Here is an 18,976-nt window from a genome sequence, read left to right as displayed (position 1 = left end):
TCAAAACCCTACAGCCAATTCTTCATTAATATCGGCAAAGAAGCCATAGTCAGGGAAATGGAAAATCGGTCTATTGTCAACAAGCCTGTGATTATGTTCCAGGATATTTTCCTCTGTGTTTATCCAGCCGTTTATCCAGCTGTTTCTCCTGTGGAGAGTGAAATCTTTGTATTAAGTGGCCTAAAATATATTTTAGGTGGCTCTAAGGGGACATTTTATTTTTATACCTTCGTCACAAAGGCTCATTTACATGCTTATACCCACCGGTCTCCACTCTGTGTCCTTTCTGGCGTCCTTGTCGAATACGCGTTCTCACTTTCTCCTACTTGAAGGAACGTCTCTTAGCCAATGTCTCCTTATGAATTTTCCATGTACAGGTTATACTTTGTCACGCCTTTGTGAGTTCCTGCCTGCCAGTTCTCATCAGCGTCTGCTGGATCAGAGTGCTTAATGCTGTAAATATGAAAGCCAAACATCATGAGACAAATTAATAGGGAAAAAAAATTGACTATTGACTCCCTTTTGTCTAGACTATTAGGTTTAGGCAGAAATTGAATTTTAATAATATGATTGCTTTGTAAATATTCATTGTCACACATCTGCCAATCAAAGCAGAGGAAAAAATATTTATACATAAAATATATAATATATTATATATAGAAGTTTGATGATGGAAAAAAGATGATAACAACATTTTTTTTTAGATCGTACACTTTGTCACTTTGTGACTCTTCAAGTGATGGCTTTCTGAGAGCTATAATAAAGCCGAGACCCTGTTGCTCATGTGCTGAAGTTCGCAAGTAGTTTCTTTAGAGGGAGACTTTTTAGTCATTTTTTCTAAAAATCTCTCCATTGTGTTTCCCTGGACCCCAGACAAGAAATGACTGCTCTCTTTGTCTGTAGTTAATTCATTATATGAGGACAGCACAGAGGTGCTCTCTGAAACTTCTCTCAGAACAGTGAATGAGAGCAAGCGATAAGATAAAAGCAAGACTCTCGTTATCTCTGTTAAAATTAATTTGCCTTCCTGCTCTCTCTTGGTTTCTGAAAGAATGAAATGTCATTAGGAGTATATCTCATCTTGACTTCCACTCAAATTAACAGTATTCCGATTAAGACCGTGTGATGTGCCATATACTTGGGTGAGCATATTAATCATCAGGGCATTCTGTCCTTACCAATACCAGCTATTTCTCTTTAAGGCCCAGCCTGTGACTTAAGCATAAGCTAAATCATATAAATGGATTTTATCCATACTTTTACATCTTCTAATTGTTATAATTAATGGCCCTTTCATTGCTTTGAACAGTTTATTGGCTAATGTCTTTTGATAACAATCAACGTACTAATCCTCAGATAATATCAGGCAATTAACATGTTAAATGACTCTATTGACAACACTATCTTTAAATCTAGATGTTAAAATAACAATGAAGGACAAGACTTGCTCATAAAGTGTAAGTTGGATGACTTTTTATCTGTTCATTTTGAGTTCAGCCAAAGCGTCTGCTTTTTTAAATAACCAGAATCTGAATATATTCACACAAATATAACATATATATATATTTATATATTTATATATTTATATATATAGTTATTAAGTGTTGAGGTCACTTAATACATTTTTAGTAAACCTGTTGCCTTGAAATTATTAAGCAAATAAACAAAATGCTTAAATGAAAAAAATTAAGTTATGTCAACTTGACACACATTACTTTTTTTTTGGATTAAGCATTAAGTTCATTTACTTGATAATTTTAAGGCAACGGGTTTCCTCAAAAAAAATTTTTAAAGTTAAGTCAACTGATCACTTTTTACAAGCAGTTTGTTTGCAATAAATTTAGTTCAAAATAGTGTTGGGGCCCACTCTCTATTATGATACTGAATTGTTACCATATTTACATGGTACTCTGAGGTATTTTAGAGAATACCATGGTGCTAATGGTACTTTTGGTACTTTTGGAATATTTCATTAGATATTTTGAAAGAAATGTTATATTTTCACTTCAGCTACGTGCTGATTAGTTTTTGCAACCATTACACTTATTTTAGGCCTATGTGTTTATTTCACCTTAAAGAAGTATATTTTTAAATATTTCCTCTGGCAAATTAATTCTCCATTTTTTACAGGATCATGCTGCTTCGGAACAACACCATCCGCATCATTAACTCCAGCCGTTCGGATGAGGGAAGCTACGTGTGCCGTGCGGAAAACCAGTTCGGATCAGCAGAGTTGACGACCGTGCTTCTGGTGAAAGGTAAGAGACCCTCATCAACTCCCAGCCTAGCCTCAGCCCGTGGTTAACCACAAGAGCAGACCGTCTGACTGAGCCGGATGGAAGAATAGTTCTGCTTATCAGGCGTGAAGATGTTTGTTTTGCTCACTCAAGAATCTACTCACAAGAGCATCTACTGTCTCCTAGGACATCTATTGTTGAGGAGGTTGTTCTTTACCAAGAAAACAGATAATTACTGGGAGGCATGGGACAGATTGTCTTGATTTTATCACTGTTGGCGTATGTAAGTATTTTTTGAAGGGAACCCTAGAGATACAATGCTATGTTATGGTCGGAATCAGTATTTCATAACCTATTATAAGGCTGTTCAGTGAGTCTGAGATAGATCACTCTCAAAAATAACAGACAATGTAAAAGGTATAAGGTGAGATCACATTAGCGAAATGCTGCGGACTTAAAAGTTCCATTGTCCATGGAAAATGGTGTAAGGGCCTGCTCACACCAAGAATGATAATTATAACGATAACTATATTAGTGTCCACACCAGCGTACAATATCATTACATATCTATTAACCCTTAAACGCATACCTCGGGTCTTTAGTGACCAGGGACGTCATTTACTACCCTCCTCCTCAATTATTTTTTAAAGTTAGACATCAATCTACTTAGAATTAATTAATTAATTAATTAATTATAAACAATATAAAAAGAAAAAATATTTATAAAAGAATTATATAGGGTTGCTAATGACCCAAGGTTTGTAAGTGTATTTATAATTTTTTTCTGCAAAACAATAATGAATCTTTGATGCAATTCACTTTTATTCCACAAGGTGGTAATGTCTGACACACAATGATGAAGTGATGTTTCACTCATAGTTACTGCAGGCAAAAACAAAAGAATAGGAAGTATCATCAGCAAAACTTAAACTGACTCAGTGATTTATAGCAGAGCAAGTACTGTACGCAATCAAATATTAGGTCGTGTGCCACCAAAGCATTTTTTTTCACGCAGCTAGCGTATTTTTACAATTGTTTTCAATGGGAGCGCCACTTTTTTTAAACGCCATGAGCGTAACGAGGCGCTGAGCGTTTTTTCACACTGAAGCGCTGAGCGCTCTGCGTTTTTTACAGGCCGCCGAGAGTTGAAGAATGTTCAACTTTGGGTAAAACGCAACGCACTGTCACTTTTTACACAGCCGTCCAATCACAGTGGAGGAGGGGCGGGACAAATACCACACTGACCAACTGTCACAACATTATTTCTGTACAACGACATCAACCAGCAGAGCTAACCGAACAAAATGGATGAAAAATATTTTTTTTGTATGAAACAAATTATCTGCGGAATCAGTTACAAGTAAACTGTGCTGCGGATATTCTGTATCATAGCACAGCTCATCTCAACTGAAAAAACGCTGCGCTGCCAAAACTGCCAAAAAATGGTGGATCTGGTAAAGAAGCTGTCAGCGATCAAAATATTGATTTTGAAGATGTTTAAAATTATAGTTTTGAGAATATGTTTGAGATTGTGAATATGAGCCAGATGCTGAATGTACTGAAAAAATGAGCTCTGACGAGAAAATTGAAGATGGTATAAAACAAATGCCTAAACTGAACCCTTCCAAGCTCCAAAATGTAACAAAATATGCTATATTTTATTCTTCTGTAATTGTTACTCTAATATCAGGAGAGTTTTATGTTATCGTGACAGGTAGAGATCCATCTGTGTAACATATAGACAAATAAATCAATAAAATGCAATGCAACTATTTATGTAGGAATGATTTTAAAAACAGTTCACACAATTTAAAAATAAATAAATAAATAAGGGCCAAGTGTCGTACATATCTTCTGTTTGTCAAGGTCTGAAATACTGGAGAATGAACTTTCTCAGAAGTCAATTATGAATTTCAGTGTAGTTCAATGATTCCAGTCACTCGTTTCCCAAATGTTGTGGTGTTTAGTGACTGTGTTCAGAGTTTCTATCAAAGCTGCAGATGTTCTTGAGTGTCATATGGTTCTTTTGTTCTGATGACAGAATGACGTTGATGTTTCAGAGCCCATGCGGGTGGAGTTGAGCCCCATCCGGGTGGAGGTGACGGTGGGAGAGAGTGTGGTGCTCAGCTGTAAAGTCACTCACGACCCCTCGCTGGACGTGTCCTTCCTCTGGCTGCTCAACACCCAACCGCTCAACACCCAGCAGGAGGGCAGTCACTTTGAGTACATTCAAACAGTAAGCGGATTCACCACAGATGTGCCACTGTGTGCTTGTGCTGATGCTGTAGGTGACCGTCTCGGTTACTGATGTAACCCTTGTTCCCTGAATGAGGGAACTGGGACGTTATGTCGATACCAACCCGGTCACACTAAATGCGTCTCTATAGCACGCAATAAAGTGCGTATCATATGCACACGAAAGTTGCGTGTCATATGCACGTAAAAACTAATTTTCACGTATAAATTGCACGAATGCGTGTTATAAAGACTCATTTTCATGAGATCAGGCTGTCGATACTGACGTATTGGGGTCCAATATATACACAACGTCAAATGTGACTGACTAACACCTGTTTGGTGTTTTGTGGACAGTAATATTACTTACACTGTGTTATTGTTGCATTGTATACTGTGTCATTGTTATTGCATTATACAATATATCAGTTATTATCGGTGCGTGGTCTACTGGTATCAATCAGTATTCATTTTTTTATAAATTGTTGGCATGGACCTTTTTTTCTGATATTTCAGTGGCGTATTGGTCAATAATGGCTTTATTTATTTATTTGCAAATATACGTTTTTAAATATATTTGGCTGATTTTAGAAGAAGATAATATTTAAACCTGTGATGGCAAGTGAAACTACAGGCTTTAGTTTAGTTTACAAATCATGTACTATGGTAAAAGTGTTTTGAGGTCATTTCGTAGTGTTGTGCAAGGAGAAACGCGTACATAAGTCTTTATTAATTGATAATCTGCCCTTGTAATCATAATTTTTGTGAAAATGAATGAGAGTTTTACTGCCAGTACTGGTCATTTTAGCTGGAAATGGCAGTGTATGTATGTTTTTGTACAAGTGTAGGTAAAGACACATTTTTCTAATTAGCTAATGCTGTATATTTTGATGCCAGTATTCGTATTTTGTCTATTATTGGCATATACCTCCTTTGGCTAATATGGGAAGTAGGAAATATTAGAGCTTTTTTTTTTTTTCAAATGAAACCTCTCAATATCAGCATTTTGATTTGAACTTGGTTGATGTCGGCAGCTAAAAATATCAGCTTTAATTCAAACAGTGAACTCTTTTTCATAAATCATCAATATATATGGTATATCACTAGCAATTAATGATTTTAAAATGATTGGCATCAAGAATGGTGCAGTATACTGGTATTGACGATAACCGTGATCATATCATTAACACTACAAATATGATAATATTGTAAATAATCCAATCTGGTTGACACACCAACATAATGACACATTCTATCTTGGCTTCCTTATACTGGTATAAACACGAAATAAACAATTAAAATTCATTAAAAAAGTATTTAACTGCTCACATGGTTTTTGAAAACAGTATCATAACTCTATCTTCAATCTGTTGCTCCTGAACAGATGGAGTCTCAGTTACTTATTTTAGAGATGCCACATTGCACCAATTCCTGCTTTAACTGGAGTGAGAATCAATCCAGTGAAAGGTCAGCTAGGACCGTATGTCATCATGATGAAAGACCCGCTGTGAATCACACCATCATGTTTATCAGAGTCTCAGAGGAGCCGCAGCTCCACACACTTTCTGAGAACACTGTAGCGCATCAACTGGCTTTCTGCCACAAAACCATCTAATGACGTGATTTCACATGCACAGGCGTCTGTCGTGCTTTGGATTGCTTTGAATTTTGTATTACTATTATTTGTTTAACCACATCTAATGGTTGTACTGTGCCTGTACATGCACTTTTGGGGTATAACTTAACCCAGACTTTTGAATGGTAGTATTTCACCATTTCCCACAAAAAAAAGTTAAGCAGCAACATTTTCAATATTTTCTAATGGTGTTCATTGGGTTGTCGAACTCACTAATAGGATTCTGGACAACTAGTCAACCTTTCCTTGAAAACATTCAGCAATTTGATTGGCTGGCTTTGATAACAACATAAACTACTTGTTTACTTCTCTGTCATGAAGTCACCTCATCTCACGCATGCATTCATGTAACACCTAATATGTACTGTATTACCCCTTTTCCACCAAAGCATTTTGAGAGCCGGTTCAGAGCCGGTGCTACCTCGCGAACTAGTTCTTTGTGTTTCGACAGCCAAAGAACCGGTTCTCGGCCAGGAAAACTGGTTCCAAAGCGGCACCAACTCTTTGCTGGACTAGAACCAGAGAACCCGTTCTTTTACCACGTCAGGCGGGTTTAGATGTGTTCTAAACATCTTTTCTGACCGCTAAGCCAGGAGAAACATTTGCAGAAACACGATGTAGTCCGCCATTGTAATTATTATGCTTGAAGTTGGCGCAAGCGTTTCTAGCTTTTTTTTTTCTTTTTTTCTTTTTTTATTGAAAACATTATGTAAGCAAAGAAGAAAACAGTCACAATATAGAACAAATAAACGGAAAGAAAAAAAAGACACAAGACAGGGGTACATAACTAATCAGAAAAGATTACATATCAAAGGAAAAGATTAAAAGACTTACATATTTCAATTATTTTTAAAGCCTTCTTGGTACACGAGTTAGAGATAATCCCTAAGTAATGTTGTACTTGCAAGTGTTTCTAGCTAAGACGTATAGCGACGTACACAGTGACGTAACAACGTCGTTCGCTGGGCGCTCTAGTCAGTGGAAAAACAAACAGGTTCTGAGAAGGTTCGCAAGTTGAACCAACTCCAAACCAACTTTGAACCAGCACCAGTTCCGAACCAGTTCTTTTTTGGTGGAAAAGGGGTATATGATCACTCCTCAGCTCCAGCTCCAGCTGACACAATTAAGTGCAAATCATCTTGTGTCCTCTCAGTATCATATTATAGGCATATTTAAGTCTTCCATCCGGCTGACACTATCATTTGGTTCCCTTCACAGAATCACTGAGCACCAATCTGCCATAAAACTGTCACTGTTAAAATGCACTGTGACCTGATGTGGCATGTGCCATGTTAGCTTGCTTTTTAGAGGTTTTATATTCGATTATCCCACAATGGGTTTAATTGCTAATTGGCACAGCAGCTAACTAGGTGTTTGGGTTGTTTAGTGAGTAATTCATGTAAAACTAGCTGATTAAATCTTCCATTTATTGTTCCTTTTTGCTCTAAATTAGCCGATGCTTTCATCCAAATCAGCATGCAAATGAGATTAAAACATATTTAATTATACTTCCTAATTTTCAACTTCAAATGACAATTATTGATCCTGTTTGTTACCTTAATTCAAATTCAGGAATTGTACAGAAAACAAACTCTGTTCAATTCTGAATGGCACACAACCTTCGCTGCTTTTCATACAGTAGGTTAGAGCTAGTCAAGTGCATGGAATGTATGGAAGCTTGTTTCCGCCAGATAAGAAAACATTTTAAAAGAGAATTGCTTATAATAAACTTTATAAATATGATAAACTTTTTATCTCATAATTGCACGTTTACATATCGCAGTTCTGACTTTATTTCTCAGAACTGCAAGATATAAAGTCAGAATTGCATGATATAAAGTCGCAGTTGCGTTATAATGTCACAATTGCGAGAAATAAACTTGCAATTCTTTATTACACTCAATTGCGACTTTATATCATGCACTTCTGACTTTATATCTCGCAATTGCGTGCTATAAAATCAAAATTGTGAGAAAAAAAATAAAAATTTCCTTTGAATTGGAGTTAATTTCTTCCAATTGCGAGTTTATATTTATGACACAATTTTGACTTTATATCACGAAATTCTGAATTTATAACTTGCAAATCCGACTTTATATCCCACAATTTTGACTTTATTGCAATTTTGACGCTATTGCAAATTTATATCACGCAATTCTGAGATAAAAAGAAAAAAACAGAATTGAGAGATAAGAAGTCGCAATTACCTTTTTTATTTTTTATTCTGTGGCGGAAACAAGCTTCTGTATGAATGAGCTGTATAGAGGGACTCGAGGTGCATTAACGGACCTATTTGCATGACAGTCATGTAACCTGAATTATTTATTTTTGCATGTTGTTCTCATGTTGTCGCTAGCTTTTCAGTGTTAATGAATACTTTATGAGACACTTGCACCAAAGGATTTTCTCATGAACCCCAGAAAATGCTTGTTCAGAAAAAACACCCAGAGTAGGCACAGTTTACTAAAATATTCATAGCACATTTTCATTTCAATGAAAAAGAGAATATAAAGTTAAAGAGAGAGAGAGAGAGAGAGAGAGAGAGAGAGAGAGAGAGAGAGAGAGAGAGAGAGTGAGAGAGTGAGTGAGTTTGTGGATTGTGGAGGTTATTGTCTACTTCAGCTTTTTTCCATAATCATTAGACAGAACCAGAAATAAAGAGATATGTATTTTCTTTTAAGGCAGTAGGCATTTTGCACTAATATGGTACATTTTAATGTCCCATTATTTAATTTTTAAAGACTTAGAGGCACAAATCTCATGTTTTTTTTGTTATACAAACTTTTAGACATTTTTTTATTGACTTTTATACTGAGAAGTACTAATTCCGGTGTTTAAAGTGTTTCACGGAAAATATCAATCACACAAATCAGCTTTTAAATTACAATTCAATTTTATTTACCCAAATTTTGGGGTACATTCCAACCATTCATTGTGTATAATGGCATTTAGTTAGACATTTGGATGGTCCCTTTTAAACATTTTGTTGACTAGAAATAATATTGCACCTAAATGTCAACTAAAAAATATAAACTTTACTATTAAAATAACTATTTATTATTTTTTGGTTACACTTTATATCAAAAATCTACTCTAGTCATTCGACTAACTACAATTAACTTGGCAACTCCAGTCATTAATAGGTAATGCAGGAAGTAATTTAGAACAAATGAGTAGTAGGGTAACAAGGGGTAAGAAAAGTGGACATAAAATGCATCACAATTACTAAGAAGGATCTTGTCACTCATAGTCTAATGGATTTATGGTCCAAATCACTACTAGTTCTTAAAGAGTGACTAGTTAACACTTGAGTATTTAGGGATGCATTTTATGACAAGTAAAAAAAGACAATCGCTCACATTTCAGACACTGGCTAATGACGTGATAAGTAATTAATTGGTAATACTTTATAATTTGTCATAGTTAGTTATTAGTCTTAATGAGGGCAGTATTGATTCCCTAATATGGGACAGTCTCAAACCAAATTTTGCTATTACTGATTAGTAAAACTTGTTTCCAAATTAGTTTATAGTAGTAGCTGAAGTGTTAATGTATTACTACTCATTTATCCTGCCAAAAACAAAAATAGTTTTTGTTTTCTGTTGGGATACACGATATATCGGCCACCATATTAGTATATGTTCATTTTTAATGTTATGGTTACCTGCCCAATAAGAATGTTTGGATAATATATTAAAGCAGATAAATAATGTATAATTTCCTTCAGCTGAGATTCTTCAGATTAGCACTGTTCACCATGATGGTTTTGAATTGCTTGAAAATTGATTGGAATCACTTTAAAGGGGTGGTTGATTGCGATTTCACTTTTTTTCATTTTAAATAGTGTGTAATGCTGCTGTTGGTGCATGAACAGTATCTGCAACATTTCTGCACTGAAAGTTCAATGTAAGCAGAGATATCGTCTTTTAAAAATCAGGAAGTTGAATGCCTACAAAAACGACTCGAATGGGAATACAATGAGATTCTCCCAGGTTTTATACGTAAGTAACCCATAACCAACCCTCCCTCCGGAATATTCAAAAGGGGGCATTTCTGCTGCTTTGTCGAAGAGGAAGAGTTATAGTGGAGAGCAGTAGCCATGCCGTCGAAAGTGTGTTACTTTCACCCAGCTGTCAGGTCTTCTGTGTTCGGGCTTCCTACGGATGCTGTAGTTCGTCAACTATGGCTACAATTTATGTTTGATTATGTTCCTGAAAATTACAATCATAATTTAGCTCTCTGTGCTGCGCATTTTACGGAAGACAGCGTCCAGAATCTCCACGAATTCAATGTCGAATTCAACAACAAACTGTTACTAAAACATGAAGCAGTTCCAACTTTAAAACTAAGTTTTGGAAATAGATAAACGGTTGCGATAAAACAATAACTTAAAAAAACGGTATTAATCTTTCATTTATTCAGTTATATTAAATGTTTAATCAGGAGAAAACTGTATCTCAAAAGCTATAAGCAGCAGTAGTATTTTCAAGTAGCAGCGTATCGAAATTCTTATATAATAATACAGAATAGAACTGAAACTTTCGTTCTGTTGACTAAGGTATAATGAGCTGGAAAGAAAAATACTGACATCTCTCTCTTTTCATACAGATTACATAAACTGAGAATATTTGTTTTTTTATATAAATTACTTCATTTAAAAGAAGAGAATTTCAGCTTCATAAAGATAAATCTCTCGTATCTCTGTGACAAGTATTGACAGAGTTACAGTTAATTTTTCGGACGCGTTTCAGAATGGATACCGGCGAAACCGCCGACCCCAGAGGGTTAAAGCGCTGACAGAAACTTACGCTCCACTAATTGCAGAGGCTCAAAGGGAGCACTCTGCAGGGCAGTTAAAACCACTGAGAGGTCCCAAGACGGAACGAGAGGAGGGAGAGGAGGATTGAGTCTCCTCGCTCCTCTCAGGGAACCTGATGATCAGGTCATGCTTTCCCACAGACTTACCTTCAACTGCGTCCTGATGTGCGGCGATAGCGGCAACATACACTTTCAGGGTGGAGGGAGACAGCCTTCCCTCCAACCCATCTTGCAGGAAGGAAAGCACGACACAGATCGGGCATTTTCTGGGGTCTTCTCGGTGAGAAGAGCACCAGGTGGCGAAAGAGGTTCCACTTCAATGTGTAAGCATGTCTTGTGGATAGTGGTAGGGTACTCAAACCTGCCTCGTGCCATCCAGGAGCCACACGTGGAGGTTCCAAAGATCGGGAAGAGGGTGCCATAGGGTGCCGTCTCTGAGAAAGAAGGTCCTTCCTCAGAGGAATTGGCCAGGGAGGTGCTGTCTCGAGGAGTAGAAGTTTGGAGAACCAGGTCCGGATGGGCCAATGACCTGCTTCTTGTCCTCCCTGATCTTGCACAGGAACTGTGCCGAGCGTGCCTTCGGTCAGGGAGTAAAACAGGTCGCAATGGGATGAGTTGTGGGTAGCAAACAGATCTACCTGCGCGTCCCCGAAATGATCCCAAATCAGCTGAGCCGACTGGGGATGGAGTCTCCATTCTCCAGGAAGAGGCTGAAGCCGTGAGAGCTCACTGGCTGCACAGTTCAGGTCTCCTGGAATATGAATGGCTCGAAGCGACCTCAGATGCTTCTGAATCCATAAGAGGAGGTGACGGACGAGTTGCGGGAGCGTAGACCACCTTGTCGGTTGATGTACGCTACTGTTGCGGTATTGTTTGAGCAGAATAGTAAGTGTTGGTTCTTGAGCAGCCAAGAAAGTGGTGCAGAGCAAGGCGTACTGCCAGCAACTCGAGGCAATTGACATGCCAAAGACACTGGGGTCCTGTCCAGGAGCCCGCGGAAGCATGTCCATTGCACATTGCACCCCAGCCCATGGAGGAGGCATCTGTTGAGACAACAACATGCCTGGAAACTCGTTCTAAGGGCATTCCGGCCCATAGAAACTTGAGGTTCATCCACGGGTGTAGGTCCGACGGCAGGTCAGAGTAACTGGTACTCGGAACGTGCCTTGTTGCCATGCCCACCTCGGGACTCGATCGCGAAACCAGAGCTGAAGCGGTCTCATATGAAGCAATCCGAGCGACGTTGCTGTGGCTGCGGATGCCATAGGCCCCTGGAGCCTCTGAAAAAACTTCAGTGGAACTGCACTCTTGCCCTCGAACTGTCTCGTGCAATGACTGCGCACGCACTCGCTCGTAAGCTGCACGGACAAGGCGACCGAGTCAATTTCCATTCCGAGAAAAGAGATCCTCTGCACGGGGTAAAGTTTGCTCTTCTTCCAGTTAACCTAGTCCGAATGGGAGAACCGCGTACTGGTAGCCCGCTCCTCGAAAGGAAACCGTAGGGATGGTCTGTGTAGAGGAAGAATGGAGACATGGAAGTAGGCGTCCTTCAGGTCGATTGCTGCAAACTAATCCTGTGGCCGCACACATTCGAAAACACACATGCGTTTGGCTGTGAGCATCTTGAACGGAAGCCTTTGAAGGGATCGGTTCAAGACGCACAGGTCAAGGATTGATCGTAACCCACTGGTTTTCTTGGGTACAATGAAGTAGGGGCTGTAGAAGCCGGACCTCATTTTGGCTGGATCGCATGGCTTAGTCTCGATCGCATGACAGCGGCATTGCCTCCGACCATAGTGAAGCGGACTCCCCTGAAGCGGGGAGGAGACCGTGTGAACTGAATTGCATAGCCGAGCCTGATGGTTCTCACGACCCAGCGGGACAGGTTGGAAAGCTCTAGCCAGGCTCCCAAGAACTGTGCCAGCGGGGTCATGCGAACCACAAACGTACCCTCGGTGGTGCAGCAGGGAGAATGACCGCCCCTTACAGGGGAGGCGTAGCGTCCCAGAAAGGGGGCACGATCATTAGCTGCGTCCTGCCAGAGGGAAGGGGGGCTCAGAGATGGATATGTCGATTCTTTCTTTAACCACAAAAGAAAAAATCTTTCCTTAACTCCCCCTGGGGCGAGCAGCGGCCCTTCTACCAGCTCCTGTGAAGAATTGACCACTATCTCTGAGCAGCCCGTCTCAGGAGCGCCACTTAGCCTGGCGATTAGCGGGGCGCAGGGCTGGAGAGGGCTGGGGCACCTTCCTACGGCTTCCTCCACAGCGTGGCCCGGGTGAAGGCTGCTGCTGGGGCCGAGGGGGAGGGGTGGGAGCCACAGGAGGGCGCCCTCATCAGCGAGCAGACTGAAGGTTTTGTGCCGACGGCTGGGTGGAGGCAGCAGCCGGGCCGTTGGGGCAGAATATGTTTAATCGCCTCAGTCTGCTTCTGGGCAGTTGAGAACTGTTGGGCAAAGTCCTCAACCACGCCACAGAAGAGGCCAGCTTGGGATATGAGACTGTCGAGCAAATGAGTTCGCTCTACATCTCCCATGTCGGCCAGGTTGAGCCAAAGGTGTCTCTCCTGGACCACGTTAGTGGACATCCCCTGGCCCAGGGAGCATGTGGTCACTTTCGTCGCCTGGAGAGTGAGGTCAGTGGCGACACACAGCTCATCAAAGAGCCCTGGGTCAGTCCTGCCCTCGTGCATGTCCCTGAGCATCTGGGCCTGGAAGACCTGCAGAATGATCATGGCATGCAAAGAGGCAGCTGCCTGCCCCGCGGCTCTATAGGACTTCACCACCAGAGTAGACGAAAACCTACAGGCTTTGGAGGGGTGCTTTGACGGACACAGTTGCATCGCAACAGAACGTTCGACCTGGGGAACCCCAGTGTACCCTTTAGCAGCGGCCCCATCGAGAGGAGGAAAGGCGGAGAAGGTCGCCGAATGATCATGGGAAGACAAGGGTGTCTTCTAGGACCTCGTGACCTCCTCATGCATGTTCGGGAAGAAAGGTATTGGGGTTGGACGCCGCCGAGGATCAGCGTCCGCACCCAAAAACCAATCGTCCCGGGAAAGCATGGCAGTCAACTCGGGATCTGAATCGGACAATGCTGGCACACCCAAAGGCGGCAGCACAGACAAATCATCATTTCCCGAGGACTCCTTCCCACCTCGTGCGCCAAAAGACACACAGGCGTCATCGGAACGCTCTCGGGTTGCAACACTGGAGAGGGGGGTGTGGGCCTAGGATGAATTGTTGGCGCTTGATTCCACACCATCACCCTCAGGTCACCCTGGCCACCAGCCAAAGTACCACCTCTAGTGGAGGGGGTAGTTCGGGGGGTGGATGAGGGGACTCTCCCTCTGACGAGGTCATTGAGTCTCGACCGAAGTGTTGCGATGATCATGTTGCCGCAGTGAGAAGCATCCACAAACGCTGCCTTAGCGTGATCTAAGCCCAAACACGCAAGACATCGAATGTGCCCATCAAACTCAGAAACATGCCGACCGCAACCAGAAGTGCACGGGCGAGACATCTTTAAAAAGATATGCCACAAGCAAACTCTTTTGTGAGAGGAAAAAATTCCACAGATTTTTGAAGATCACTGCCCAGATCAGCAGGGCATGTGCACTCGCTGGAACTCACCGTCACACCAACACCTGGAGAGAAGCTCGTCTCGAAGAGAATGGAGATGAAGTCGATCTCAGGATTGCTTGTGGAGTGAAGTGATACACTTGGCTCCAAATCGAAAACATATCTGCATGTTGCCAGCGTCCTTCCTTTTATACCCACGAGGTGGGGTGGAGTTACGCTATGCAAATTCCACAGACCCATGGCATTTTCTAAGCGAAACCCCATTTGTTGTTGCAACGTAACTCGTAGTGACTACGAAAGGGAACTAAGTGACGCTGATAGGCTATTAGACCAGGAAGTACACACAAACATGAACAGGCAAACCTGTGAAACGTGACAGATATAGGCTACATAAAATTGTAATGAGAACATTACAATTGTGTGCTTGGGACATGGCTTTTAATGGAAAAAATTGGACTTAGATTATATATTGGTTATCGGCATTCAAACATTATTACAAAGTATTTTCGGTTATCAGTATCGGCCAAAATTTTCCCTACACTTAAGAAGAAAAAGGTTCCAACAGCATCCCTAGTTTTTTCGTATGTCAAACTACAGTTTCTTTTTTTTTCTATTATATTTTTGAGGTGAAGTATCCAGAATATTCCTCAAAGGCAACACATATTCATCGAGACAGTACATGGCAGACAGAGGCGCAACACCCAGCTGTCTGATTCATGTGCTGTAATTTTAATCAGCCCCAGTACTAAAGAGCTGCCTGTGGACCTTGAATTATTTGCAGTCTTGCCTTGGGCGTTTCTCATTTCCAGAGAAGAGCAGATTGAGGAAAGTAATGGCGCGCGTGCTCTTAAACCGAACAGGAATCTCTTAATCCACACAAGCCAATAGCGGCTAGCAGCAGACCATTGCTCAGGTGTCAAACACGGCATGGAGGTCTATTTCTCTCTTTTTCTCACATCTCTGTTTCACTTTATACTTTCTATTTTTTCCCCTCCATTTAGCAGACCTCCACAGCAGACCTGATGATCAGAAGCATCCTCCTGAAGCATGCTGGGAAATATGGCTGCCGTGCTCAGACGAGTGCGGACAGTGTACTTGCAGAAGCTGAGCTGCTAGTAAGAGGTGAGTACACTAGAATATTGTACAGAACTTTTTTATATACATAAACTATTAAACAGTTCAATCACATCATTATGGATAAGAGTCCCACCCTTCATTATTTCCTATGAATGAATTAGCATGTCAAAATTATGTTAATGACAACTGTTATTGGGATGAAATATGAGATGAAAAATTAGATAAACTAAATTTGTTTTCATAACTTTTTATACAAAATGTTACCCAATTTTCTCCACCTTTCACACAACGTTTTAAAATCAAGATTATATGGGTGGGGAAAAATAATATACACTCACCAGCCATTTTATTAGGTACACCTTGCTAGTACCAGGTTGGACCCCCTTTTGCCTACAGAACTGCCTTAATTATTTGTGGCATAGATTCAGCAAGGTGCTGGAAAATTTCCTTAGAGATGTTGGTCCATGTTGACATGATAGCATTACGCAGATACTGCAGATTTGTCGGCTGGGCATCCATGATGTGAATCTCCTGTTCCACCATGGTAATGGTGCATCCTAATGGTGCTCTATGGGATTTATATTTGGTGACTGTGGAGGCCATTTGAGTATAGTAAACTTACTTTATGTTCAAAAACAACTCTGAGATGATTTGAACTTGGTGACATGGCGCGTTATCCTGTTGGAAGTGGCTATCAGAAGATGGTACACTTTGGTTGTAAAGAGATGGACATGTTCAGCAACAATACCCAGGTACGCTATGGCGTTTAAACAATGCTCAATTGCTACTAAGGGACCCAAAATTTGAAAGAAAATATCCCCACACCATTAAAACACCACCAGCAACAGCCTGAACCATTGATTCAGGATAGGATGGATCCGTGCTGTTATGTTGTTTACACCAAATTCTGACCCTACCATCTGAATTTCGCAACAGAAATCGAGACTTATCATACCAGGCAACGTTTTTCCAATCTTCTATTGTGCAATATTGGTGAGCTCGGCAAATTGTAGCCTCAGTTTACTGTTCTTAGCTGACAGGAGTGACACCCTTTTTTGTCTTCTGCTGCAGTAGCTCTTCTGCTTTAAGGTTCGGCTTCAAGGTGCTTTCAAAGATGCTCTTCTGCAGACCTCAATTGATTATTTTCAGTTACTGTTGACTTTCATCTCAAACCAGTCTGGCCATTCTCCTCTGACCTCTGGTATCTTCATCCACAGAACTGCTGCACTGGATATTTTCTCTTTTTCAGACAGTTATCAGACCGAATTTGTTAGATTTTAAGAAATTAAAACTGATTGCAACCACTGGATTAGTATGCCAAATATAATGTTTAAAGGATGATAAACCTGACTAGAAATTGAAAACCACTTAATCATTATACAAATGAAGAGTTTTCATGATCTTTCAGTAAAATGTAATAGCTTTCTGTGTCTCTACAACTGGTTGTAGGGGGCCACAGGATGACTTCAAATAATAATTAAAACTTTATTAAAATGCTAAAATTTTAAAAATCCTCCAATAACTATTATTTTAATTGAAAATCATACAGAATCAAAATCTTGAATATTGCAGAATCATAAAAAATAATTATGTTTGATTACTTAAATGATATCAAAACTGTTTGAAAACAAACACCACTGTCATTATTTCAGCAGAAATACCAGAGGAAATATTTTAGCCTTGAAAATATTGTGTTGGACAGAGGTTGAGAAAAATACTTTTCTTTCCTGCTAGTAAGGAGGTAACCAGAGTTGCATATCAATATTAACCAATTATATCATGGCCTACTTTCACTATCCAAACAAATCCTATTGCACAAAATAAAATCTCGCCCATTATTTCCTACTGCATAAATTTTTCGTGGAATATATTACTTCTCTCCCCAGAGCTTGATATGTACGATTCCTTTGTAAACAAACAGTCATAAGCCTATCCATGCTTTAAACACTTGGCCTACAAAGAACTGTGTTGTCTGCCCTACCAGACCATCAGCCACGTGTGTGTTCATGATGTTGGCCACTTCGCATCCACATGTGCACTGCTTACTCTCAGACAGGAAAACCCTTATGTGGTCTACATCCAGACTTGAAACAGAAACCCATAATACTGCTGCCATGGTGTCTCACCGTGCATATTAATATCCTTGAATGCAAAGGCACCTTTCAGTCCATCCTTTTAACACATCTCCTTTCAAACCGCACAGAACATTGACTTTCATTGGCCGAAGCAGCTGTCAGCCTCTCTGTTACAACTCTTTCCTCTTGAGCCAGTTGCGGTTTCTGCTCACACAGATTACATTTATTGAGGAGGCTGCAGGAGCACGTATAAAAACAGAAAGAGAAAAATTTCACCATTCAACCAAGACTAAGAGGACTGGTGCACTACCATGATAGACACAAAGAGGAACGAGAGCAGGTTCTTTAATCAGCATGAAATCATTGCCGAGAGATCTGTCATGCAAAATCATTCAATGGTCTTTGCAAGTTCACTTGTTTGTTTGATTAGAGATTGAGTGAAGTTTGAATTCCACATGTACAGAGTTTCTCGAAATTTGTGAATGCTAATTATACCGGGACTAACGTTTAGATTTAGGGTGTTTTCACACTTGGTAGGTTTGGTTGATGAAAATGAACTCTGCTGCGATTGCTCTTTTAGTGCAGTTAGTTTGAATAAATTGAACGCTGCCATCTGAACCTTGGTGTGCACTAAACAACCAGACAGATACCACTGAATAGGTGAGTCATAGATATCTATAGGTACATTATCATTCACATGTCCAAACATAAGTCTTTAGTTTTGAATACCTCATGCTACAACACGAAAATGGTGATTAATCCACTTTGGAGAGCATCTTCAAAAAGCTCTCATGACAAAAACGCTGTCTCAATGTGGACAGAAGTCCAAAACATAGAGCAAAAGATGCATATATAAATGCATTCAGATTAAAACATAGTCTCAGTTACAGAATGTTAACTATTAAGGGCCCTATATTAACGAAATATTAAGCCCATGGTCTAAAGCGCACGGCGCAAGTGCATTTAGGGCGTGTCCGAATCCACTTTTGCTATTCTAACGACAGGAAAAATGGTTGGCACACCCGGCGCATGGTCTAAAAGGGTTGTCCCTATTCTCTTAATGAGTAATGGGGGTGTTGTGGGCGTAACGTGCAATAAACCAACCAGAGTCTCATCTCCCATTCCCTTTAAAGGGGTGGTTGATTATGATTTCACTTTTCTAACTTTAGTTAGTTTGTAATGTTGCTGTTTGAGCATATACAAAATCTGCAAAGTTACAACGCTCAAAGTTCAAAGCAAAAGGATATATTTTCTTTTACAGAAATCACTTTTTAAGGACTACAACAAAAGACTGATAGGTACTACACGAGCTTCCACC

At 40.2% G+C, this 18,976-nt stretch overlaps 1 protein-coding gene across 3 annotated transcripts in view; it reads left to right on the top strand.

Annotated features, from left to right (window-relative positions):
• Positions 1 to 18,976, top strand: part of cntn5 (contactin 5) — a 442,606-nt gene that overhangs the window by 373,678 nt on the left and 49,952 nt on the right. For 2 of the 3 annotated variants that reach the window (XM_077248330.1, XM_077248329.1), the window contains exons 13-15: positions 2,131 to 2,258; positions 4,298 to 4,473; positions 15,508 to 15,628. In XM_077248330.1, the coding sequence (XP_077104445.1) occupies positions 2,131 to 2,258; positions 4,298 to 4,473; positions 15,508 to 15,628 (425 nt within the window). The remainder of the gene's footprint in view (positions 1 to 2,130; positions 2,259 to 4,297; positions 4,474 to 15,507; positions 15,629 to 18,976) is intronic. The other variant, XM_077248331.1, reaches the window with a different exon arrangement.

Source organism: Siphateles boraxobius, unplaced genomic scaffold (genome assembly GCF_051911475.1).
Source record: "Siphateles boraxobius isolate OS27281-9 unplaced genomic scaffold, OSU_SipBor_1 30, whole genome shotgun sequence".
Classification (NCBI taxonomy): domain Eukaryota; kingdom Metazoa; phylum Chordata; class Actinopteri; order Cypriniformes; family Leuciscidae; genus Siphateles; species Siphateles boraxobius.
The sequence above is the reverse complement of the archived record's forward strand: the minus strand, read 5'-3'. Positions and strand labels throughout refer to the sequence as shown.